Here is a 21,666-nt window from a genome sequence, read left to right on the forward strand (position 1 = left end):
GATTCCATTGACGTGCCAAGCACTCCTGAAGCGGGCGCATATGTAGTCTCGCGTGTGGGACTATGAAAATGCAGGAGGCCATCATGCCTATCAACTGCATGAACACTCGCGCAGGAAGGGAGTGTTGAGGTTTGAACTTTGAGATCAGCATTTGCATGCTGTTGATCCTCACTAAATTTGGCTGAGCTGTGGCTGGCAGAGTGTCTATGGTCGCACCCAGGTACTGTTGTACGTGTGCGGGTTGGAGATGTGATTTTGGGTAATTTAATGAGAATCCCAGACTGTGAAGAAGGTGAATGGTGAGGGACATGTGGCTGGCACATTGCTGGGCTGACTTTGCCTGAACAAGCCAGTCGTCCAGGTAAGGGTAGACGTGAATGTGTTGTCTCCGTAGATGTGCAGCCACTGTAGCTAGGCACTTGGTGAAAACTCTGGGTGCTGTTGTCACACCGAAGGGGAGGACTTTGAATTGGTAGTGCTGCCCTTGAATAGTGAACCTGAGATATTTTCTGTGTGACGGGTGTATGGGTATGTGGAAGTATGCATCTTTGAGGTCTAGTGTGGCTAGGAAGTCTCCCTGGCTGAGCAGTGGGAGAACCTGATGTAGGGTGAGCATATGGAAATGCTCTGAGAGAATGTAGTGGTTGAGGGGTCTCAGGTCTAGTATAGGTCTGAGCGACCCGTCCTTTTTTGGGATTAGGAAGTACAGAGAGTACACCCCTGTCCCCTGCTGGTTGAAGGGCACGACCTCTATTGCACCTTTTTGCAGCATACTTAGCACTTCCTGCTGCAATAATGCTAAGTGCTCTGCGGACATAGGACGGTGCTTTGGCGGTATTGTGGGTGGAGTGGAGGTTAATTCGAGACAGTAACCGTGCTGGATAATATCCCTGACCCACCTGTCCGTGGTGATGGTATTCCACGTGGACAGGAACCGCTGGAGTCTCCCCCGACAGGTGTTATGTGGTCGGGGGGAAGGGAGAGGGCGTCACTGTTTGTTCTTGGGTGAGGACCTGGTGTTGCCGTAACCGCGTCCTCTGCCCTTGGTGCTGGAGCCACGATATCCACCTCTGTTGTTTTTATTGTAGGTACTCTGTGTGCCCCCTTTATTGTATGTCTGCTGTGACCCCTGTCCTCTAGCTGCTCCCCTATTCCCGGGGCGACGAAAGGAGCCACTACGAAATGTCTGCGTTTGCAGCGCCCCCATTGACTTTGCAGTGTCAGTGTCCTTTTTTATCTTTTCTAAGGTGGTGTCAACTTCTGGTCCGAATAAGTAGTCGGGGTTGACAGGCTGATTTAGGATGTTGTTTTGAATCTCAGGTTTGAATCCGGAGATTCTTAACCAAGCGTGTCGTCGTAACAGGACGCTGGTGTTTATTGCCCTCACGGCTGTGTCGGCTGCATCTAGGGCGCACTTAATGGATGCGTTTGTAAGAAGTTGTCCCTCTCTGATGAGGAGCTCCGCTGCCTCTTTGTACTCGTCTGGCAGATGTTGGAGTAGTGACTCTAGTGTGTCGTAGTGTGAACGATCGTAGCGAGCTAGGAGGGCCTGTGTATTGGCAATGCGCCAGATGTTTGCTGCTTGAGCTGCAATCCTCTTGCCTGAGGTCTCCAGCACCTTGGACTCTTTGTCTGGGGGAGGAGCATCACCAGTTGTTTGCGAGTGCGCTCGTTTGCGAGCGTTAGCAACCACCATGGAGTCCAGAGGTAACTGACCTCTAATGTACATAGGGTCCCCGGGCGCAGGTTTGTATTTTTTCTCAATCCTGGGGTTCAGCACCCGTGCCCTGGTTGTTTCCTTGAAAATTTCCTTTGCTGGCTTGAGAACACCTTTCAACATGGGCAGAGTCTTGACCGTCCTCTCAGAGGAGGCGAAAGTGTCCACCAAGAAGTCGTCCTCAACTGTGTCAGAGTGGAGTTGCACTCCATGATTGGCTGCAGCACGTTCTATGAGGGCATTGAAGGCAGCAGTGTCCTCTGTGGGAGATGTTTTTGCACCGTAAAGCTGCGTGTCCTGGGTATCTGTTGTGGCACCCGGGTCTGCAGGGTCATCCCAAGCTTGATCTGGGTCCTGCTGCTCCTCAGGATCTATATCCCTAGGGTAGGTGGTATCATCACCCATGTAGTCCTCCATTGCGTCCGTGTCGGAAGGCGTCGGAGAAAAGGACTGGGGATCCAGATAGGAGGTATGCAGGCGTTCGTATAGAACCGGCTCTGATTCTGCTGGCAGTTTCTGCTTTAGAGGGATTCTGTAAGAGTCCAAGGTCTGCTCTGGTGTGACCTTCCGTTTTCGGAGCATGAGTCTGCCGGTGTCGGCGTCGATGAATTGGGACGGTGAAGGCTCAGTAGGAGAGTGTCCAGTAGATGGGGACTTTGTCTAGCGGACACGTGTTCGGATCTCGAACATCTTTGGCGCCGTGGACGGCGGCAAACCAAAAGTAATGTTGGTTGGTGCCGAAGGTGCCTTTGGAGCCTTTTTCGGGTCGGGGCCCGACGTGGACTGGAGGGCCGCCTGTTCTCTGATGCGTTGCAAGGACGCCGCAACTTGTCGCACCGAGAACGCCGAAGGTTCTTTTGTGCGGAGTGGTTCTGCAGAGGACTGCTTCGGAGCCACAGGGTCATCGATTCGAGGAGAGGCAGTAGCGGTCGACGGAGTCGATGACTTGACCTTAGTCGCCGCCTTCGAAGTGGACTCCGATGGAGCGGCCATTTTAACTTTTGTGGTCGGGGCCGATTGCTTCGGTGCCGGCAGCCGATGCGCTTTTGAGGTACCGATGGCCTTCTTTTTCGGGTCGGTACCGACATCCGCTGCAGCGAGTTCGGCGCCGAAATCCCTTTTAGTGCGTTCGGAGCCGATGGTTTGGGCTGGCGTCGAAGGAGTGGAGGTCTTCGAGGGCTTCGAGCCGACCACTGCCAGTTTCACTTTCGGTTTCTGTGTAACCGGTGCGACGATTGGTTTCGGTTTCGTGGAAGGGAAACCAGTCTTTTTCGGTAATAATGGATGTTCGAGGCCGGGCCCGAAGGTGGGGCCGAAGAACTGCGGGATTGATCTTGGGTAAGGCCCGGAGGCGATCCCTTGACCGGAGCCGTAGAATGACGCACTTTGATAGCCTCCGTTTCGACGGGTAGGCCCTGCTCTTCACCAGAGCTATCTTCTTCGGCCCCAAAGGCCTCATCGTAGTCTCCTACCTCATCGTCGGCTTCTTCCCTGTGAAAGAGCACTTCATCGGCGTCTTCCGATCGGGAATCATGTTCGGAAGCGGGGCTGTAGTTTAAATCTTCCACGCTTTCAACATCCTCGTCCTCGGTGCTGAAGATGTTGGCCGGGGCCGGTGCCGATTGCTGCGCTTCTAATCTCGCTGCTCGTCGATTCCGGAGAGTCTTCTTGGATCGGAATCGGGCACAGGCCATGCATTTCGATTCGTCGTGATCCGGCGAGAGGCATTTGTGGACGTCGATATGTGGATATTTGGCGTGGCAAACAGGACACCGTTTGAATGGGGTCCTCGATTCCATCGTCGATGTAAGGTCGATGGTCGGGTTAAACGGATCCGAAAAACTTGAAGAAGTTTGCTAAACTAAGCAAGAAAGCTGTTGATACCGAGCGGGAACAGCACCGACGAAAGCTAAAGGCCTTTTGGCCTTAAACTAAAGTTTCCTAACTTGAGCTAAGATAAGCACATCCGAACCCAATGGCGGAAAAAAACAATCTGAGGATGGAGAGGATGCCCATGCGCACTGTGGTCCAGGGGAGGAGTCACCTATCTCAGGATACTTCGAAGACTCTTCCAGGACAACAACAGGCAAACATCCGGACCCACCACTAGGCGGCGATCTATGCACAGATATGAATTCAGCAGCCCACATGCCTCGAACCAGGTTCCTCCCTGTTCGTGGATATAAAACATGCTGGTCGTATTGTTAGTATAAACCAGCACGGAGGAGATTGCGATCCATGGGAAGAAAGCTTGCAGGTAGAGAAAAAAATGGCTTTGAGCTCCAAGCTGTTGAAGTGCAGAGACTTCTGACTTGCCGACCACCTTCCCTGGATTTCCAGGTCTTGCATGTGGCCTCACCAGCCCTCCATGGAAGCGTCTGTAGTGATAATCAAATCCGGCACTATCGGTAGGAATGTGAGGCCTGGAGAGAGATGTGGTATGTGAGACCAACATATAACACATTAAAGGTGGTAGAATCCACTCCAATGTTGAATGCATGCTATCTCAGAACGCGCTCTGTCCATGAGCGAGGACATATGTCTTGAAACCACTGGAGCATCATCAGGCAACCAATCCTGGATATCTGTGTGTGTGTATTGAAGGGCACCCAAAGACTTTGCCGTGTCGGGGTCTGTCTTGATGGCAAAGAGAGCCTCGATGTGCTTGCAACACACAGTGTGCACCATCATAGGCGATGTCTAAAGTTTTTGTTTGGACCTCTGGGCGAAATGAGGTCCCCTTCATTCACCCTTGGCATCGTAACACAGCTACACCCGCCAGTTGATGGTAGCCCAGGAGGCAATGCCCATGGTACAGTATGATTTCGGTCGATGTCAGCTCCCTCTTCAGTAAGATTTTCTTTGCATCTGACCTTTTTTCTTCAGGAATGAGGTCTATGATATCCCCTACATCAGACCACATCTGGCGGTCATAGCAGCAAGAATGGTGAGGGAATTGGCTGTACGCACCGTAACTGCGGACATAGTGGAAAATCTTTTCCCTATGGTATCGAGGTGGCACCTCTCCTTGTCTGGTGGAGTGGAAATAGGAGTGGACGGGTTCTTTGACCTGCTCTGCGCCGCCTGAGAGATTAAAGAGTGCGGCTTGGGGTACCCTGTCAAACATGATGGGGAGTCCTCTGGCGCTCTGTACTTCTTATTTATGGCCTGGTTTTTCATTATCTTCACACCCTCCTGCCCAATGTAGTCCACTATCGGTATGGAACGTACTGATTTTCTGGACTGTTCCTTGAAATCGTAAAGGATGCACTCAGACTGCTTTACCAACATTAGTAGGTGAAATATGGCTGTGGCTCTCTCCATGAGGCTATGGAAACCCCCCAATATCCTCTGGAGGTGAATTGGTGTGATGAGGTGGAGAAGGCGCTGAGATTACGTAGTCATCCATTCGTTCAGAGGTAGATGTCTATCCAGAATTTCTCCTTCTTCCCTTTACTCTTCTGAGGATGAAGGATCATCTCTTGGCGGCGGTGCTACCTGGGACTGAGGCGTCACCCTAGGTGTAACTGGCAGAGGAAGGCATGGTACAGGAGTAGCCGGTGGTGGTGGTGGTACGTTATCAGGTTGCTTTTCAGGGGCTGTGGAAAACGCCTACTATAGTCAGAAAGCATGGCCTGAAGATCCTGCACTAACGACGTGGGAAGGTGTGCAGTGTTCTTCTGTTTCAGTGGGGGGTCAGAGTAGTAACCTCGAGGCTCAAAGTATCTTGGAGGCGGAGGATAATACTGCTGGAAGTATTGCCCCTCTTCATATTCCTGATCTTCCTCTTGATATTTCACGTTCAGCTCAGAAGGGCTGTGAGCTGGGTCAAACAGACTCATCATCATAAGAGTCCTCAACATACAGTAAATGGCCTGGAGGCAAAGGTCAAGCTTATCTCGACGAGGTGATCTCAGGGCGAACAGATGTGCTAGAGATCTTGCAAATCTTCATAGACATCGATTGAGAAGTCAACGGTATCAGTGTCGATGGTGTAGTCAAAGGGACCGTCGTCGACTGAGCAATTGTCGACGGGATCATCGTGGATGGGGCTGTTGTCAATGGGAACATTGTTGAAACCATTGTCGACGATAGAGATGTCGAATGTGTTGATGTCGATAGAGGCGTCGATGAGACCTTAGTGGACGGCTGGATCTTCATTGACGATATAGGGACACAGATGGCTGCTGTCGTCGCCATTGCCGTGGAGGGTCTCGACGAGGAGATAGTGGTGCTGGTGGTCGTCTACCATCGCCGGGGCGACTGTGAGGTCGTCATCAATAGAGATTTTGAAGTAATTTGTGACTCATAGAATCAGAGGATGAGGAATAAGGGCGATCTTAATCCCTGGCAGAAGATGAAAATCTGAGGAACTCAGCCTCTCTTGAGAGTGTTCTAGCAGCTGTTTGGTTATAGTCCAAGTTTGTTACTTTTTTTAAAAGGACACAGGCTATAAAATTCAAGGCCTAAGGCCATTCTAGCCTTTGGTAGTTTATATTACTGCATGAATATGGAACCGTGGGACTCCCACTTCAATGACCGGGAATGATTCAAGCATGTGAATCTATGAAAGATTCCCCAATACTGGATAACACCGGAATCCAGTCTCCAGGGTCGAGAACAGACAAGACTTGGGACAGAGTGAGCATGTTGAATTTGTACTTCCGTAGGAACACTGAGAGGCAGGAGATCCAAGATGGGACAAAGGCCGCCATCTTTTTTCGGCACCCAAAAGTAGGAGGAATAACAACCACAGCCCACTTCTGTTTAAGGCTTCTTTGGCCAAGCCACAAGAGCCTGCACTTCTGGTTTCAACTAGGACAGGTGGTCCTCCATCAGTCGTTCAGGGGATGGAGGGAGATTGGGCGGGTCTTGAGTAATGGTAGGGAGTAACCCTGCAACACTATTTGGAGGAACCCAATTGTCCGAAGTTATTACTGTACCCTGGCAAAAATTGTCGGAATGTGCCTCTGAAAGGGTGGCTATGTGTAGACATGCTAAAGAGGTTTGGGGGCTTTGGAAGCTGGGGGAGCAGGAGACTGGGCTACACATTGCTCTTGTTGTCCATGTGGGTGGTGGGTGCTGTGGCTATGGGCACAAAAAGTATGGGGGGGGGGGGGAGGTGGGGGGGGGGGGTGGGGGGAGTGCTGCACCAGCTGGAGTTGCTGGCAGAAAACTCCTTCCATGGCCAAAACTGATGTAGTGGCTGCTGTGGGGGAGCAGAAAGGCACAGGGAGTGCCGTGGCCCAGTTGTTGTTGAAGCGCTCGGGGGCTGAATCTGTGCCTAAAAAGACAGGCATGGTAAAATCGCATGTCCATAAGGCTCACCTGAACGTCCCTGGAAAACCCAGTGGAAAGAAGCGAAGCATGCCTGTAAAGGGCTACACTGATTCCTATAGCTCTCCTAAGTGAGTTGGTTATTCAGCAGATTGTGAGTTTAGCTGCATCATGGCCATCCAGCATAGTCTGTTAAAGGGTAGCAGCCTTTATCTGGAACCATGATTAGATCCAGGGTCACCAAGTCCCATAAAGTATGAGAGTTGCGGCCCAGGAGACAGCTGGTGTTCCACAGAGCAAAGAGCCAAACTTGTGGACGAAAAGATAATTTCCCAGAGGTCTCTATTTGTTTTAACTTCCTACCAGGGGTAGTAGTACGGAATACATTTGGGTAGATTTTGGCAGTTGAGAACTTTTTCAACTAGGCTCTCGGGAGTAGGGTGGTTGAGTTGGTTATGCAACAAATTGTGAGCTTAGCCGCAACACGTCCATCTCGCATAGTCTATAAAAAGGTAGCACAGGCTTTCTCTGAAACCATAATTCCGTGGCATGGTCTGGAGGTGGAACTAAACCAGTGTCTGGAAGTCCTCGTTTTATTTGTCCACCAGACAGGGCTAGGGGTAAGTTCATCCCCAACCTCATAGAGATCTTTGTCCAAGCAGATGCCACACAAGCTGTGAAGCACCTGAGCTCTGTAAGAGGGCAAAGGTACAGTATCAGAGTCAGAAGGTGGGTTAAACAGCTGCGGCGTAGTCAAACCACACACGTCCTGGGTCAAGGTTAGGGCGCCACTGTCTAGGAGTTGGCTGTCTTCATCCAGAGTCAATGACGACAGCAGACCACGTTCTGGCGTGGATTGTGGCTCTGGAGGCAATAACAAAATTGGTCCAGATCCCTGAGTGGAAGCGGAGGGTTCCGCTGGCGCGGATGGTGGACCAGTCAGTGGAACCCCTGTTGTAAGCCCTTGTAGCTTTTTGAGGCCCGTAAGTGCGCCACAGGGAGCCAGTAAGCATCCAAAAAGCTACAGTATCACTTCACGGATGTATGAGATTTCCTTCGGTGTCACTGACGGCCCTAAAACCTCCAGCTGTCACGGATCAAGGGTCAGAATTGACTCAGAAGTAGAGGGACTTCAGAAGCATGACCTGGAGGCACAATGCCTTCACACCTTCTCAGGAGACCGAGAGTGGCAGGAGGGGGCCGAGTACAGCTTGGACTTTTTACACTTTTACTTGAATTTGCCTGAGGATTTAGACGATTTGTTGTTCGAGTGGCCTCAAAAGCGGAACGGGTATCAAACTTTGGACCTTGAACGATCTTGGGGTGGGGTCTTCGCAATGAAGAGCTTCGCTTTCCGGTCTCGAATGGCCTTGGTGTGCATCAAGGGACAATTACTGCAGGTCTTGGAGTCTTTGTCCAACCCTAGGCACCACAGGCAAACTTCATGTCGGTCAGTAACTGACATTTGTTTGTGTGACATTGACCAAAGGATTTGAACCCTCTAGGTTTGGGAGGTGTCGTATGCCCTCACGTCCTGCAGAATATTTCCTCATAATATTTAAGAAATTGTCTTAAAGAGACAAGGAGTAGCCCCATATCCATGTCTGCTGGTGCAGAAAGAAAACAACTGATGCTTTGCCCACGAGTGGCACATACATAGACCCGCGCATGTCACATCGGGCATGGAACGATCAGCGCCACATGCCGGGACGCAGGTGTACGTCTGACACCTGGGAAAGTATTCAAAAGGTGAAGAATCTGCAGTTAGAATTCTCTTTCAGAATAGAGATGCAACAAACATAACGCCCCAAACAGAGAAAAGGAAAAACAATGGCTTTGCTAATTTGCTACATTTGTCCCATTACAAAAGTACCCAAGTATTGTGTACGATGGAAGCCTCTTGCAGACATCACTAAGCACATTGTTTATTTACTGATACCAATGAATGAAGAGGTCTCTTACGGATATCACTGAATGCATCTGCACATGTGGGCTGGGGAGGAAGGGCGTCGTCTGGCCATTGGCAAGGTGCATGACCAACGGCATCGAGCTTCCTGGGGACCTGGAACACAGAGCAGACCATTTTTCAGGTGTACAAACGAACAGCAATACTAGAACTATTACAAGCAAATCTAAAAATTATCACTGCAACTCAGTCCTCTTTCACAGACATTAGTGAGTGCCGCTGCATAAAGATACATTGTGGTTGAAGGAATGCGTGAATTAATCTCAGGTACAGGCTGCATTCCAGACAATCATTTTTCGCCCTTTATGCTAGTCTAGATAGAAATTAGCCCTATACAATCAGTCTTGGAACTGATTCACCAGGAACAGTTCAGCCCGTGAGGCCAGGGGCTGGTTCATTTTGAAGGGGAACAGATTCGCCCTAAGTCCTCATTGGAGTAAAGTCCAAGTGCTATGGCACAGGGAGCATGATGGTCTGGATGGTGATAGTCAGGGCCGTCTTTAACACTGGCGGCTTCCAGTGCGACAATCCTTTTTTGGCACACGCCTCCTCCCCCCATGACCTTCTCCTCCGATTCCCTCACTATCACCCACCAAAAGTGCCTTTCATCTCTTCATAGCTCCTCTCTCACATACATTTAATTTGTTTTAAAGTGCTGGTAAAGGCTGGCTTTACTAATCCGCTCAACTATCCACATCTAGAGCTATTCTTTACAGCAGGTATATTAACTTTCAGCGCTACTTTCTGCTGAGTCAAAACTGCCACTAGACAAAACTCCGATCTCTCTCTTTAGATGGAACATTAATCACAAGAGTTAACTTGACATTTTTATTGCTGCTAGAAAGTTGGACACACAAGGAACTCTGCAGCAGGTGCTATTAAATCATACGTTGTTGCTAAACACAGCGACCCCCCCCACCCCTCCCGAGGTCAGTGTCCCCCTTCAGGTGTCAGCGCCCAGTGTGGCCGCACCTATCGCACCCCTTTCAAGCCGACCCTGGTCAGAATAATTATTAGCGGCTGATCTTAATTTAAGCGTTCCACCCAACACATTTATCTTTTACTCAGTGTAAAAAAAAAAAAAGATTTAAGGGGGTAGGTAACACTGTGGAACAAAATACAGATTGTGAATGAAAAAAACTGGGGCAGAATACCTTTAGACTGATAATTACTACCTGCAAGCCTTACACAGAAAAACCCCCAACCACGTTTACAAGTCATGGATTTGAAAAATCAATGCAATCCTCTGATAACATACAGACCAGACCATATGTTCATGTACAGTAGACTCACTAACTCAAAATCAGCAGGGACAATGCACACCACATATTAATGGGCAATTAAGACTGTAAAAAACCAAAAAACTGTGTGTGTGTGGGGGGGGGGGGGGGGGGGGGGGGAGAGATACCCTTGGTGTAGATAAAGATGGCCGCTTAGGTGCCAGGAACCCCGTTCATCAGCAGTATCTAAGGCATCGGACAGCAGACAATCAAAAATGTCTCTGACCTTTGGACACCCAAGAGTAGAGTCTAAGCACCTTTGGCAGCTTCAGGACATCTGTGGAGTTGGGGCGATCAAGGCGAAACCCCTCTAACCAGAACCAGTGGACGCAGCGAGAGTAAATCAGGACCCCTATTTGCCATAAAACGCAAGGTATTCATTGGGGGTCGCAGTGAAGAGATTGTGGGTGTTAGTCTGTTGGTTTCTTAAACAAAACTCAGGCAACATCACTTAATATACTGCAGAGCGTCCTAACCAAGATGGAGGCTGCGAGAAATTCATAATGAGGGCCGTACTAAACAATCTACAATTTAAATGTATATAACAAGATTCTCAGAGTCTGCTGTTGATAAGACAAACACCTGCGGGCTTATTTGCAGAACTAGTGAAAGCAGTGAACGATAATTCTTACAAAATGATTGTGTATCAACGCAAAAGGTTGTCGGAATGCTGAGTTTCGTACACAAGCAGTCAGTAAATGATTCTGTGCTTAATCAAGGTTCATTAATTCGAGGTTATGTGAAGCTTCACTTGTATATACTTACATATATTTCCAACATCATGAAATAAGGTGACAGACAAATCAACAAGGAGACTACGGTAAAAGGTGATCAAAATGTCAATAATCTAATAAAAAAGAAAGTGGTCTAATTACCAGCTAAAAAGCACCACTCTGTCATTCTAATCAGTCAATATAAACAATTTGAATAAAACGAGCACCCTGAGGCAATGTAGTATACACACACAAGTGCAACTACATAGCGAAGCTAAGCAAGTTCCACGCAGCACTAAGACTATTTAAAATTGCTAAAAAGAATTATGATACGCCAAATTCTCTGGAAAATTAACTTTGGACAACATTGTCACACAATGGTTGATAAAGAGCACAAAGCAGGATTAAAAAGGTCAAAAGCTTAACCACCTAACTTAGATTCGCCTATAAAAAAGGTAAACCTGATATTACAAACACAGTGTATATAATGCTAAAAAAAAACTTTCTCATGGGCTAGAACTAGCTAAAAGTACCAAATCAATACAGAAATGATGCAGCAAGATATAGCTGGCCTCAGCTCCGATAAAAAAATAATAATAAGTACGAAAGGATAGCCAACACTGAATGCACAATGGGCAATCTAGAGGATGAAACCACTAAAATGAATTAAGATCTAAATGTGAACAAAACAAATTCTAGAGACATACAGAAATACCTTTCTGAGCTCGCGGACGGAAAAGGAACCTTCTCCTTTTGGTGTTCTGAGGGAGCAGAGGATCAAATGGGCTCATACATGTGTTTTTTGCATTACTGGATTCATACAGAAACAAGCATTGTGTTTGCTAAAGATTTTGAACTTGAGAGCCCACAGAGTAGCCACACATCCAAACCAATAGTTTTCGCCCTCTTCGGTTCCAAGACAGATTGTTTGTAACCTGCCAAGATATCAACATGTCAAGCTGATTTTGGAACAGATGCGCAGACACAAGGAACATTTTACTTACCCTGTAAGCACCCGTTCATGGCATGTAGTGCTATAGATTCGAATGTTATGCACACTCCTGCCATCTAGTGTTGAGCTTGGACGTGAGCAAGTTGTTTTTCTTCAAAGACGTCTTTTGTGTCACAAGGTACAGTGACTTCACCTATTACTGGTAATGTGCATGGGTATCGGCTCCATTGTGAAGATTGTTTTTTCCGCCCAAAGGATGAGGATGAACATGGAGCATAGAGATATAGGAAAGATGACCATGCAAAAGAAATAGTACATGTAAAAAAGAAAAAAGTGTCTGCAACATCAAAGGGCTTCCGGGGAGGAAGGCAGGCATATGTGAAGCTACACCACTTAGTACCACGAACAGATGCTTACAGGGTAAGTAACCTTTTCCGTAGCTGTAGATGCACATGTTGTGGATAGACTGTAAAGCACTCCTCCTTTAAAGTGGTGGCTAGCACAAGGACGTTATAGAAGACTGAAAAAGTGTATGCAATACATCCTGGCCAACTCTAGCTTGTTGGCAGGCTAAAACATCCACACAATAATGTTTAAGTAAAAGTGTGGGGAGTAGACCAAGTAGTTGCTTTACAGATGTCGGCTATAGGAATTTTACCCAGGAAAGCCATAGAAGCTCCTTTTTTATGGGTTGAGTGGGGCCTGCGAGGATCAGGCAAAGGTCTTTTGGCTTTGGAATAACAGGTCTGTATGTATTTGCACAACCACCTTTGGACAGAGCACAGCCACAGTCCTGTATGTATTTGTACAACCACCTTTGGACATAGCACAGCCTTTGTGAGGGTTAGAGAAAGAAATGAAGAGCTGTTGTGTCTTTCGGAATGGCCTAGTCCTGTCTATGCAGTCCTTAATTTGAGCTGGAGGTTTCGGGTGCTCGGCACTTAATTGTCAAAACAGGCACTTATGACAGCTGCCACATAGTGGAGCAGTTTGTGTACTTTAAAGATGAGAAGACTAACAGTTGTTTATTCATTTGATATACATTAACAACTATTAGAACATTGGAATGTTGGAAGCTCCTTTGAAAACAATGGAGCGCTCCGGGCTTATAATGGCTGGTATAAGCCCGGAGCACCAACATTCCAATGTGTCTTTGTTCACAGCTCTGGCTGTGAACAAAGGCTTCGGGGAGCCTGAGGGGATTTCAATCCCCTCGCGCTCCCTGAAGGCTTTGTTTTGTTAGAACATTCTGCCCTCTAGTGGCAGTATGTTCTAATAGCCTTATAGCCCTTCGTAGCAGGGCTATACCGGCTTTGAAAGTCCCTCTGCTTTGTTACAGTCACTCGCCTTCGGCTCGGGCCTTTAACGCTGCAGCGGGCCTTTAATAGCCGGTATAGCCCGCTACGGCGGGCTATAAGGTTATAATACCTACCACCCAAGCCATTCTTATAGCTATGGGGGTCTCAAGCAGTCTGAATTGTATCACTGGAGCGGTGTGATGGTACTATCACTTGCAGGGCAATGGGTGGAGCAAGCTTCCTTGGCCTTTTTTTTTTTTACACAAATTAAGCACTGTCTATGTAGTACACAAATACTCTTTTGACATATCATGTAAGAAGAGCTTGCTCTGCTACACACTGCAAGTGGAAAAAACACTGGGAGTTCTATAGTTTTATTAAGGTGGAAACTAGAGACCACCTTTGGAAGGAATTTGGGTTTGTCCTGAGGACTACCCTATCGCGGTGAACTTGGAGAAAAGGTTCTTTCAGGGTAAGAGCTTCAAGCTAACTGACACAAATGGGGGACGTGATAGTTACTAGGAAAGCTACTTTGCAGGAAAAGAAACACGAGGCACACATAAGGTGTTCATTTTCATATAATGCGGGCAGGCTGTAAAACTGACTTCACCTTTAGCTACGTTCTGTAAATCAGCTACTTCTCTTCTGGAAAATGCTCAAAACATGGCTATTTAAGAATATCTCCCTTTAATGGAGGAAAAAATCGAAAAAAACTGTCTAATGCTTCTATGGCGTACTATCAGCGCTGGGATGCCTACGGGTAGCTATGCGACCTACAATTGCCTCATAGATAGCATGAGTGGAGTGGCTCAAAAGAAGGTCCCATAAACCTTATTAAAACAATACTGAGGTTCGACACCGGGGCTGGTGACACCCTTGGTGGGATAACCCGCTTAAATCCTTCCATGAAATACCTTAATAACAGGAACCCTGAAAAGGGAAGTGTGTTGTTCTCTGTTCTGTAAGTAAGTGGCAACAGCTACCAAATGAAGTCTGATGGAAGTGTATGCAGGACCTGACTTCTGTAGGTGGAGCAGATAGGAAAATAAGTTACTTACCTGTAACTGTATTTCTCCAGTACTGAAATCTTTCATAGATTCACATGCTTAAATCATTCCCAGTTGTCCCACGGTACATTATAATAGCAATGCAAAATTAAACAAATATCAGAACGGCCCTAGGCCCTTTAGTTTTATAACATGGTAATTGTTATAAAAACATAACAAAAAAAAGAGACCAAACATTGATTTGAACCAATCATGTTGCCCTGACTTCTAGAACACTTGTGAGAGAAGCTCCAGACCCTCAGAGTTTCAAAGCACTAGTGCAGGATATACACCCAGATAAAAAGAGGGAAAGGTGAATTTCTGAGGGGAGGAGGGTGGAACGCATGTGACTCTAAGAAAGATTCCAATACTGGAGAACTACAGTTGCAGGTAATCAAATTATTTTCTTACTCCAGTATTGAAACTTTCATTGATTCACATGTTTAAATCAGATTAAAAAGCGGTTAAGAAGCACATTGTTTGGTACTTTTTTTGTATGTAAAGCATGAATTCATAGGTATTTCATATCCTAAACAAGACAAACCTATACATCAATATGTATGTAAATATAAAGATATACAAATAAATCTAATAGGAAAGAGTGAAAAGAAAAAATGTGCAGATCGAATACGATGGGCATAGCTCTTACGGTTTTCCTGAATGGTTCCTTAAAATCATAAAGGAAGCAGTCTGTTAGCGCGGAAGGCATAGGTAGGTCGAAGCGCTAAGCTGCTCGCTCTAGTAAATTGTGGAACCCACCAATATCCTTCGGTGGAGAATCAACAGGGATTGGAGAGGTAGATGATGGTGTGGGAATGAGTTAATCATCCCATTCTTCGTGTGGGTCTTGGATCTTACTCCCCTCATGATCATCCTCAAAAGTCACCAGATCATGAAGCAGAGCAGTTTGCAGTGAATGGTGAACAGAAGTAGGTAGCAAGAGTGTATTTGCAGTGGAGTAAAGATTTAGGAATTTACACCGTTGGCGGTGGCAGAGTGGTTGGCGCTGCGGGAGCAGAGGATGGAGGGAAACGCTGCCTATAGTCTGATAACATAAATTACAAGTCAGTGAGCAGTACGGAGGGCATGCAAACCATCTCCTCCTGATACTGCTGTTGATATATGTCCTGAGGGATGTAGCAGCTGTGACCCTCATACTCTTCCTCATCATAATCGTCGTCTGGCCACATAAGGGGCAGTTCTGATGGGCTGTGTGTATATCCGTAAGGTACTTCATCATCATCATCATCAGAGGCTTATTCTTCCAGCAGTTATGAGTGAAGCAACTGTGATACCTTACTAAGAGAAGAGCTCTGCTCTGTGAAAACCTACCTGGAGGCAGAACTGGTTGCGGTGTGGGCTGCTGGCTGCTGAGCCATTCACTGGGCTGATCCCTTCCTCCCGCCGCCGCAGCTTTTCCTTACGCGGCCGCAGTGTGAAGGATAGGGACCACAACCCCCAGGCTCCCTTGCGGCCGGAAAGCCGCCAACGACGTCCGCGCGCACTGAGGCGCATTTAAACTCCACTCTTCCCCGGCAGAGCGGGTGCTCTGTGAAAACCTACCTGGAGGCAGAACTGGTTGCGGTGTGGGCTGCGGGCTGCTGAGCCATTCACTGGGCTGATCCCTTCCTCCCGCCGCCGCAGCTTTTCCTTACGCGGCCGCAGTGTGAAGGATAGGGACCACAACCCCCAGGCTCCCTTGCGGCCGGAAAGCCGCCAACGACGTCCGCGCGCACTGAGGCGCATTTAAACTCCACTCTTCCCCCGCGACGCGGGTCCGCGCGCGGGTAGCGCCGGGCTAAGCCCGGGTAAAGGGGCCGTCTAAGGCCGTCAAAGGACGACGAGGGACGGGACGGGCCACCCCTCTAACATTTACGACGCGGTAAGACTGCCTTATGGACTTGGTGTCACCGTTTTTATGACTTGTTAAATATTGCACTGGATCCACCTCACACCATACCATCTATCTCTCTTAACGTATATACCATCTTTGTATTGTATCTGCGTATTCGTTCTTGGATAACCCTCATCATACTACTTGTGAACTAGTATTCCATCATGTCTAAACAAAAGGGTAGATCCCGCACTATAACGGTAAATACATTACATGGAACTGCTACTGGGTCAATTGACCAATTTTTTAAGAGGGTCTCCAATGTACTTGAAAAAGAAATAGCAGATACAGAAAAGCGCCTTTCAATAGCCCTATTAACGGGGAAACGTTCCTCCCTGGGGTCATTAGCGCAAGCTGTCTCTCCAGGGAGGACACATTTGGACTTAGCTCAGAGCCTTACTCCCTTAACAGCCTCAAGGGTGGAGAATGATGATGACACACCATCCACCACTAACGCTACCACTGTGCTAATCTCAAACTCCTCCTTATCCTCTTCAAATACATCTGGTTTATCGAATACTCCCAAATTATTCTCAACTTCCCCATTGTCTTTAGATCAGCATTTTAGAGGGAAAAAAATAATACAAAAAAAAACAACAAGGAAAAAAAGGGGGTCTCCGTCTGCGATAAATTCTACGAAAACACAAAAAATCAGTCCTCCTGCTACTCATAATACAAGATCTTCCAAGCCGGCTGGACCCTCTCTTCCCATAGAGATAAATAACCTACCTGCTACTTCTAATCTCCCAGAACCCTTAAACACCTTACGCCTAGAAGTAGACTTTATTAATAAATTAGAGGTTCTAATGAAATCCCTCCTACTCCCCCTATTAGAGAGAACACGAATGATAAGTACACATTTAGATAGCTTGGGCAGTAAAATAGAAGGGAATACTGCCGCCCTGACAAAATTGCAAAGCACTTATGACAAAAATATTGATAGTAATCATACAATACTTCCTATTTTGTCAATACCGCACTCTTCCACAACTATAGCGCCTGCAATAGCGGTCAGCACGCAGGGGAAAAAAGCTCTGTTTAAAACAGACAAATCAAAAACTAGTAAGGAGAAATTTTCCCCTCAAGCTAACTCTCAGGGAAATAGGGAGACTGTCCTATCTAGTAATAAAAGGGAAGGGGATAAGAATGAACCTATCAAAAATCCTTTAGTAGATAAAATCTCTCAACCAGCAAATCAAGCAGCTGGGAGCGATAAGGGAATGTTACCACCTACTCAGCTATCTGGAGAAATAAAAAGAATAGTAGATTTACCACCACAATCGGCCCCTAACACGATTTTTATGGCAGGGGTACCAGAGCTTGCAAAGGGGGTCAGAGAGGATCATCACGCTCTAAAAATTAAAACTATCCATTGGCTTGAGCTGAATAGACCTTTACCAGCCCATATCAATGGAGAAATTTTGACAGTGAGACGAGCAATTTGGGTGGGATCAAGACCCAAAGACAGAACTGGTGACGTGATAATTATAAACTTCAAAGACCATAGAGCAGTAAGGTTCATCGGAGACTGGTTTGAAACAAGAGGAGGAGCCTCTATCTCCACCCACTACGTTAGCTATTTCTATCCAAGAGACCCAACCTTACACTCGAAATCTATTCCAGCAAAAAATTCCTATTTGGACTGGAAGGAAGTGGGTCCCCGACTCCTGCGCCAAAATATGGACAATTATTGTCCTTATCCCCAGTCACATAGGGAGTTCCATAGTAACAACTATAATTTTCCCTCACATTATGGATTTAATGTGCCCACATACAATCGTTTCTCTATTTTTGGTTTAGATGAAGTTGACTGACTTAGATGGCACTGGAGAGTCCCGCAAAGACGGTCTCCCTTAGAACCCTGTATTGTACAAGATCATATAATTGTGGAAGGGGATGACATTGGTAAAACCCTAGAAGATAAAGAGCAAGATGTATTAGGCGACCTACCATCTGCAAATGAAGAAGAAACCCCCCTTTTGCAGGAATCCATGGTTGAGCTACCATATAGCCTAGCCACTGAAGATGGACTCTATCCACCAGATAATCCAATAAATGGTATATCTGCCACACTAAGAGTGGGAGCCCATTCTACCGCAAAGAGTTCCTCCCAAGAAGGAATAGATCAGATTGAAAGAACTGATGAAACCCAGAAAAATTTAAGAATACAATTTTTATTCTGGAACATCGCGGGGCTCAAGAGAAAAATTATAGATGGGACTATGCTAAATTATGTACAGGAATACCATGTGATTTGCTTGCAGGAGACATGGGTAACATCTGAGTTACATTTAACGGGGTATAAAACCTTTTTTATTCCTGCAAAAGCTGTCTCGCATGGTAGACCAAAAGGTGGGCTAACGATCTACATAGCGAACACTCTACCGGGCCTAGAGATTATACCCCTTGAATCAGAACCAAACTATCAGATATTAAAACTAACATTTGAGGGGAAAAAGACTATTCTTGTCGTAAATTTATACGATAATTCGATAGAAACTGACAGACTCGGAATATTAGGGGCTCTCCGTAAGAAACTGGTAACTTGGTCCAAACAGAAAAAAAAACAGGATCCCCCAAGTATTATATGGGGGGGGTGATTTTAATCATCACCCCTGTGCTAGAAGTAACACCAATCTCTGCGGGATGGCAGATGAAATAGACGGTCAAATAATTCATTTTAATCATTCAGTGGTGGGAAACTTCCTAAATGAAACTATGTTCGAATTAGGCCTCATAATATTAAATGCCCCAAATTCTCTGAACGGCCAGTTGGAACCAACCTATTTGGGAAGGGGCTGTGAGTCGACAATCGATTATATATTGGCTACAGCCTCATTAGTAAATAAGGTTGGAAATTTTAGGACTCTTATAAATACTCTAAGTGATCACGCTGCCCTGACTAGAATTCTATCTTTGGATCAAGGTCAGGTGCCGCTTTCGTCTATAAATTCCATTCTTACCCAGCACGAAATATACCTCAAAAAAATAAATGGTTACACCCTAGGCTGGGGTAAGATAGACCCCGTAGATTTAACAAAAAGGGTGGTCCGTGCGACATACGAGGCAGTAGTAAAATGCCTAGATACCAACACGGGGGACCAGGAGGTTTTGGATAACTTCGGGGAAATCCTAGATAAGATAAAGGAACAGTTAACTAAAAAGTGTAAAAGTAATGGGAGGAGAAAAAGAGGGTGGTTTGACCATAGTTGCTCTATAGCACATAAAAAATTAAAGCAAGCCCTCTCAAAAATCCCTAGAGATCAGGATGAGATTAGGAGGCTAAGAAGAACCTACACCTCAGCCTGCAAGGGTAGGAAACAAAAACTGAAACAAACATTATGGGACCAACTTCATGAGAGTTCCCTGACTAGAAATACTGATGCCTTCTGGAAACTGCTCAGGGCGCCATTCTTGCAAGATAATAGCAACCATCCAATGATAGACGTGGCAATTGATGGCCCAACGTGGGTAAACCACTTCTCAAGAATCTTTGCCAAAACTCCAGAAGTGGAATCCACAGAAGACAATGTTTGTAATACCCAGCCCAACCCCTTTCCAATTCTAATAGATATTACACTAACTGAAATTACCAATGCAGTTAAAGCAAGCAAAAGTGGGAAAGCCCCTGGCCCGGATGGCGTGCCAGTGGACTTTTTTAAATCTAATCTAGAACTGTGGACTCCCATCCTAAAAAGGGTATTTGACGCAGTAATGAGGTGTGGCCTAATTAAATCCTGGACACAATCAATTATGGTCCCTGTTTTTAAGAAGGGAGACAGGGAGGATGTCTCCTGCTATCGTCCAATCTCGCTCCTGGACTCTCTGGGGAAGGTACTGGGCAGAGTTGTTCTCCAGCGACTCCAGGAGTGGGTGGACGATGATGGGGTCCTCTCTGATATCCAGTTTGGTTTCAGGGAGGGCTTTGGGACAATAGAGCAGGCCCTAAATCTGTCCCTAATTATGGGGAAATATGTCTCTGCAAAGCGGGGTAGATTGTATATGGTTTATGTTGACCTGTCCGCGGCTTTTGACTGTGTTTCTCACTCAAAGTTATGGATAGTTCTTAGTAAAATGGGCGTGGACCAGATCTTGATATCTTTTCTCCGTGAATTATACATGAAGGCCTCTGCCAGGGTACGATTTGGAGTCCGGGGAGAACTCTCGAACTCATTCGCTGTAGAGCGTGGTGTAAGGCAGGGTTGTGTCCTGGCCCCCTTCCTCTTCTCGTTATACACTAATGGTCTTGAGATGGAGATGTTAGAGGGGGCTCAGGACCTCCCACGAGTTGGAGAACGCTCAATACCAGCACTCTTATATGCGGATGACGCCGTGATACTTGCACGTACCCCTCTAGAATTACAAAAAGCAACGGAACGGTATGCAAGTTTCATGGCCAAATTAGATCTTCGAATAAACATAAAAAAAACGTTTGTCATGGTGGCGGGGCAGGGCAGAAAAAGGGGGAATAGCATCTATTTAGATAAGGAAAGGTTAGAATTGACGGACCAATACCCATATCTTGGAGTAATGATGGACGCGAAGCTAAATTGGAAACCAGCCATAGAGGCCCGTAAACACCATCTTTTCAGGGCAAATGCTGCCCTAGTAAAATTCTCACAAAAATTGGGCAAGAGACCACCTGTAGAGCTTCTTCGAATTTACAAAGCGAAGTGCCTTTCAACAGCACTGTACGGAGCAGGCCTTTGGGGTCATAAAAATACTGGCTCCCTTCAGGTGGCAGAAAATAACTTTTTGAGATTTATTCTGGCGGTTCCAAAACGAGTTTCCACCTTCGCTTCCCATACAGAATTGGGCATTTCTCACATCGAGGACCTTGCAAAAATTGAACCACTCCTACTGTGGTATCGCGTTTGGACTTCGACTAAAAATACCTTCACAAAGAAGTTACTGGTAGATTGCATGTCATTAGACCACGTGGGGAAGATTGAGTGGCTGATGTACATAAAACATTTCTTAATAGACCTAGGATTGGGTAAATACTATCTGACACCAGAACTTATTTCTGAAATACCTAAGAAGGAATTAAAATTAAGGGCACTGTCCCACGTCGAAGAATCACGTATGTGCGCAGAGGTCCAGAAACCTTCGGTTCGCCACTCCATGCTAGTGATGACAACTCTGGAGATTGAACCATACTTGACGTATGTTCAGTCACAGTTTGAGCGATTCCTATTGACCAGATTTAGGCTAAACATCTTCCATAGGATGGTAGCCTTTCCTACTAAAAATACGTGGGAGAAATTTTTGCCGGTGTGCCCATGCGATGAAACAGCAGAGCAATCTACAATGCATACTATTCTGTTCTGCAAATATTATACCCCACATCGCAAACTTTGGTTAGTCCCCGTACTGAAACGGTCAGGTTTCAAGAAGTGTCGCCCAGCCATGTTATGGCTGCAATTCCTTGATTCTGAATTTGTCTGCCTATCTGTTAGTACTTTTCTTAAATGTATCTTTTATCACAGAAAAAATCTTTGAGGATGTACAGCTGGTTATCTG

The 21,666-nt window shown here is 46.4% G+C and overlaps 1 protein-coding gene across 4 annotated transcripts in view; it reads right to left on the reverse strand.

The window, feature by feature from the left end:
- Positions 1-21,666, reverse strand: part of LOC146856524 (cyclic AMP-dependent transcription factor ATF-7-like) — a 662,777-nt gene that overhangs the window by 164,595 nt on the left and 476,516 nt on the right. For all 4 annotated transcript variants that reach the window (XM_085654699.1, XM_085654700.1, XM_085654701.1 and 1 more), the window contains one exon: positions 8,957-9,056. In XM_085654699.1, the coding sequence (XP_085510825.1) occupies positions 8,957-9,056 (100 nt within the window). The remainder of the gene's footprint in view (positions 1-8,956; positions 9,057-21,666) is intronic.

The sequence above is a fragment of the Triturus cristatus genome, chromosome 4_1, assembly GCF_964204655.1.
Source record: "Triturus cristatus chromosome 4_1, aTriCri1.1, whole genome shotgun sequence".
Classification (NCBI taxonomy): Eukaryota; Metazoa; Chordata; class Amphibia; order Caudata; family Salamandridae; genus Triturus; species Triturus cristatus.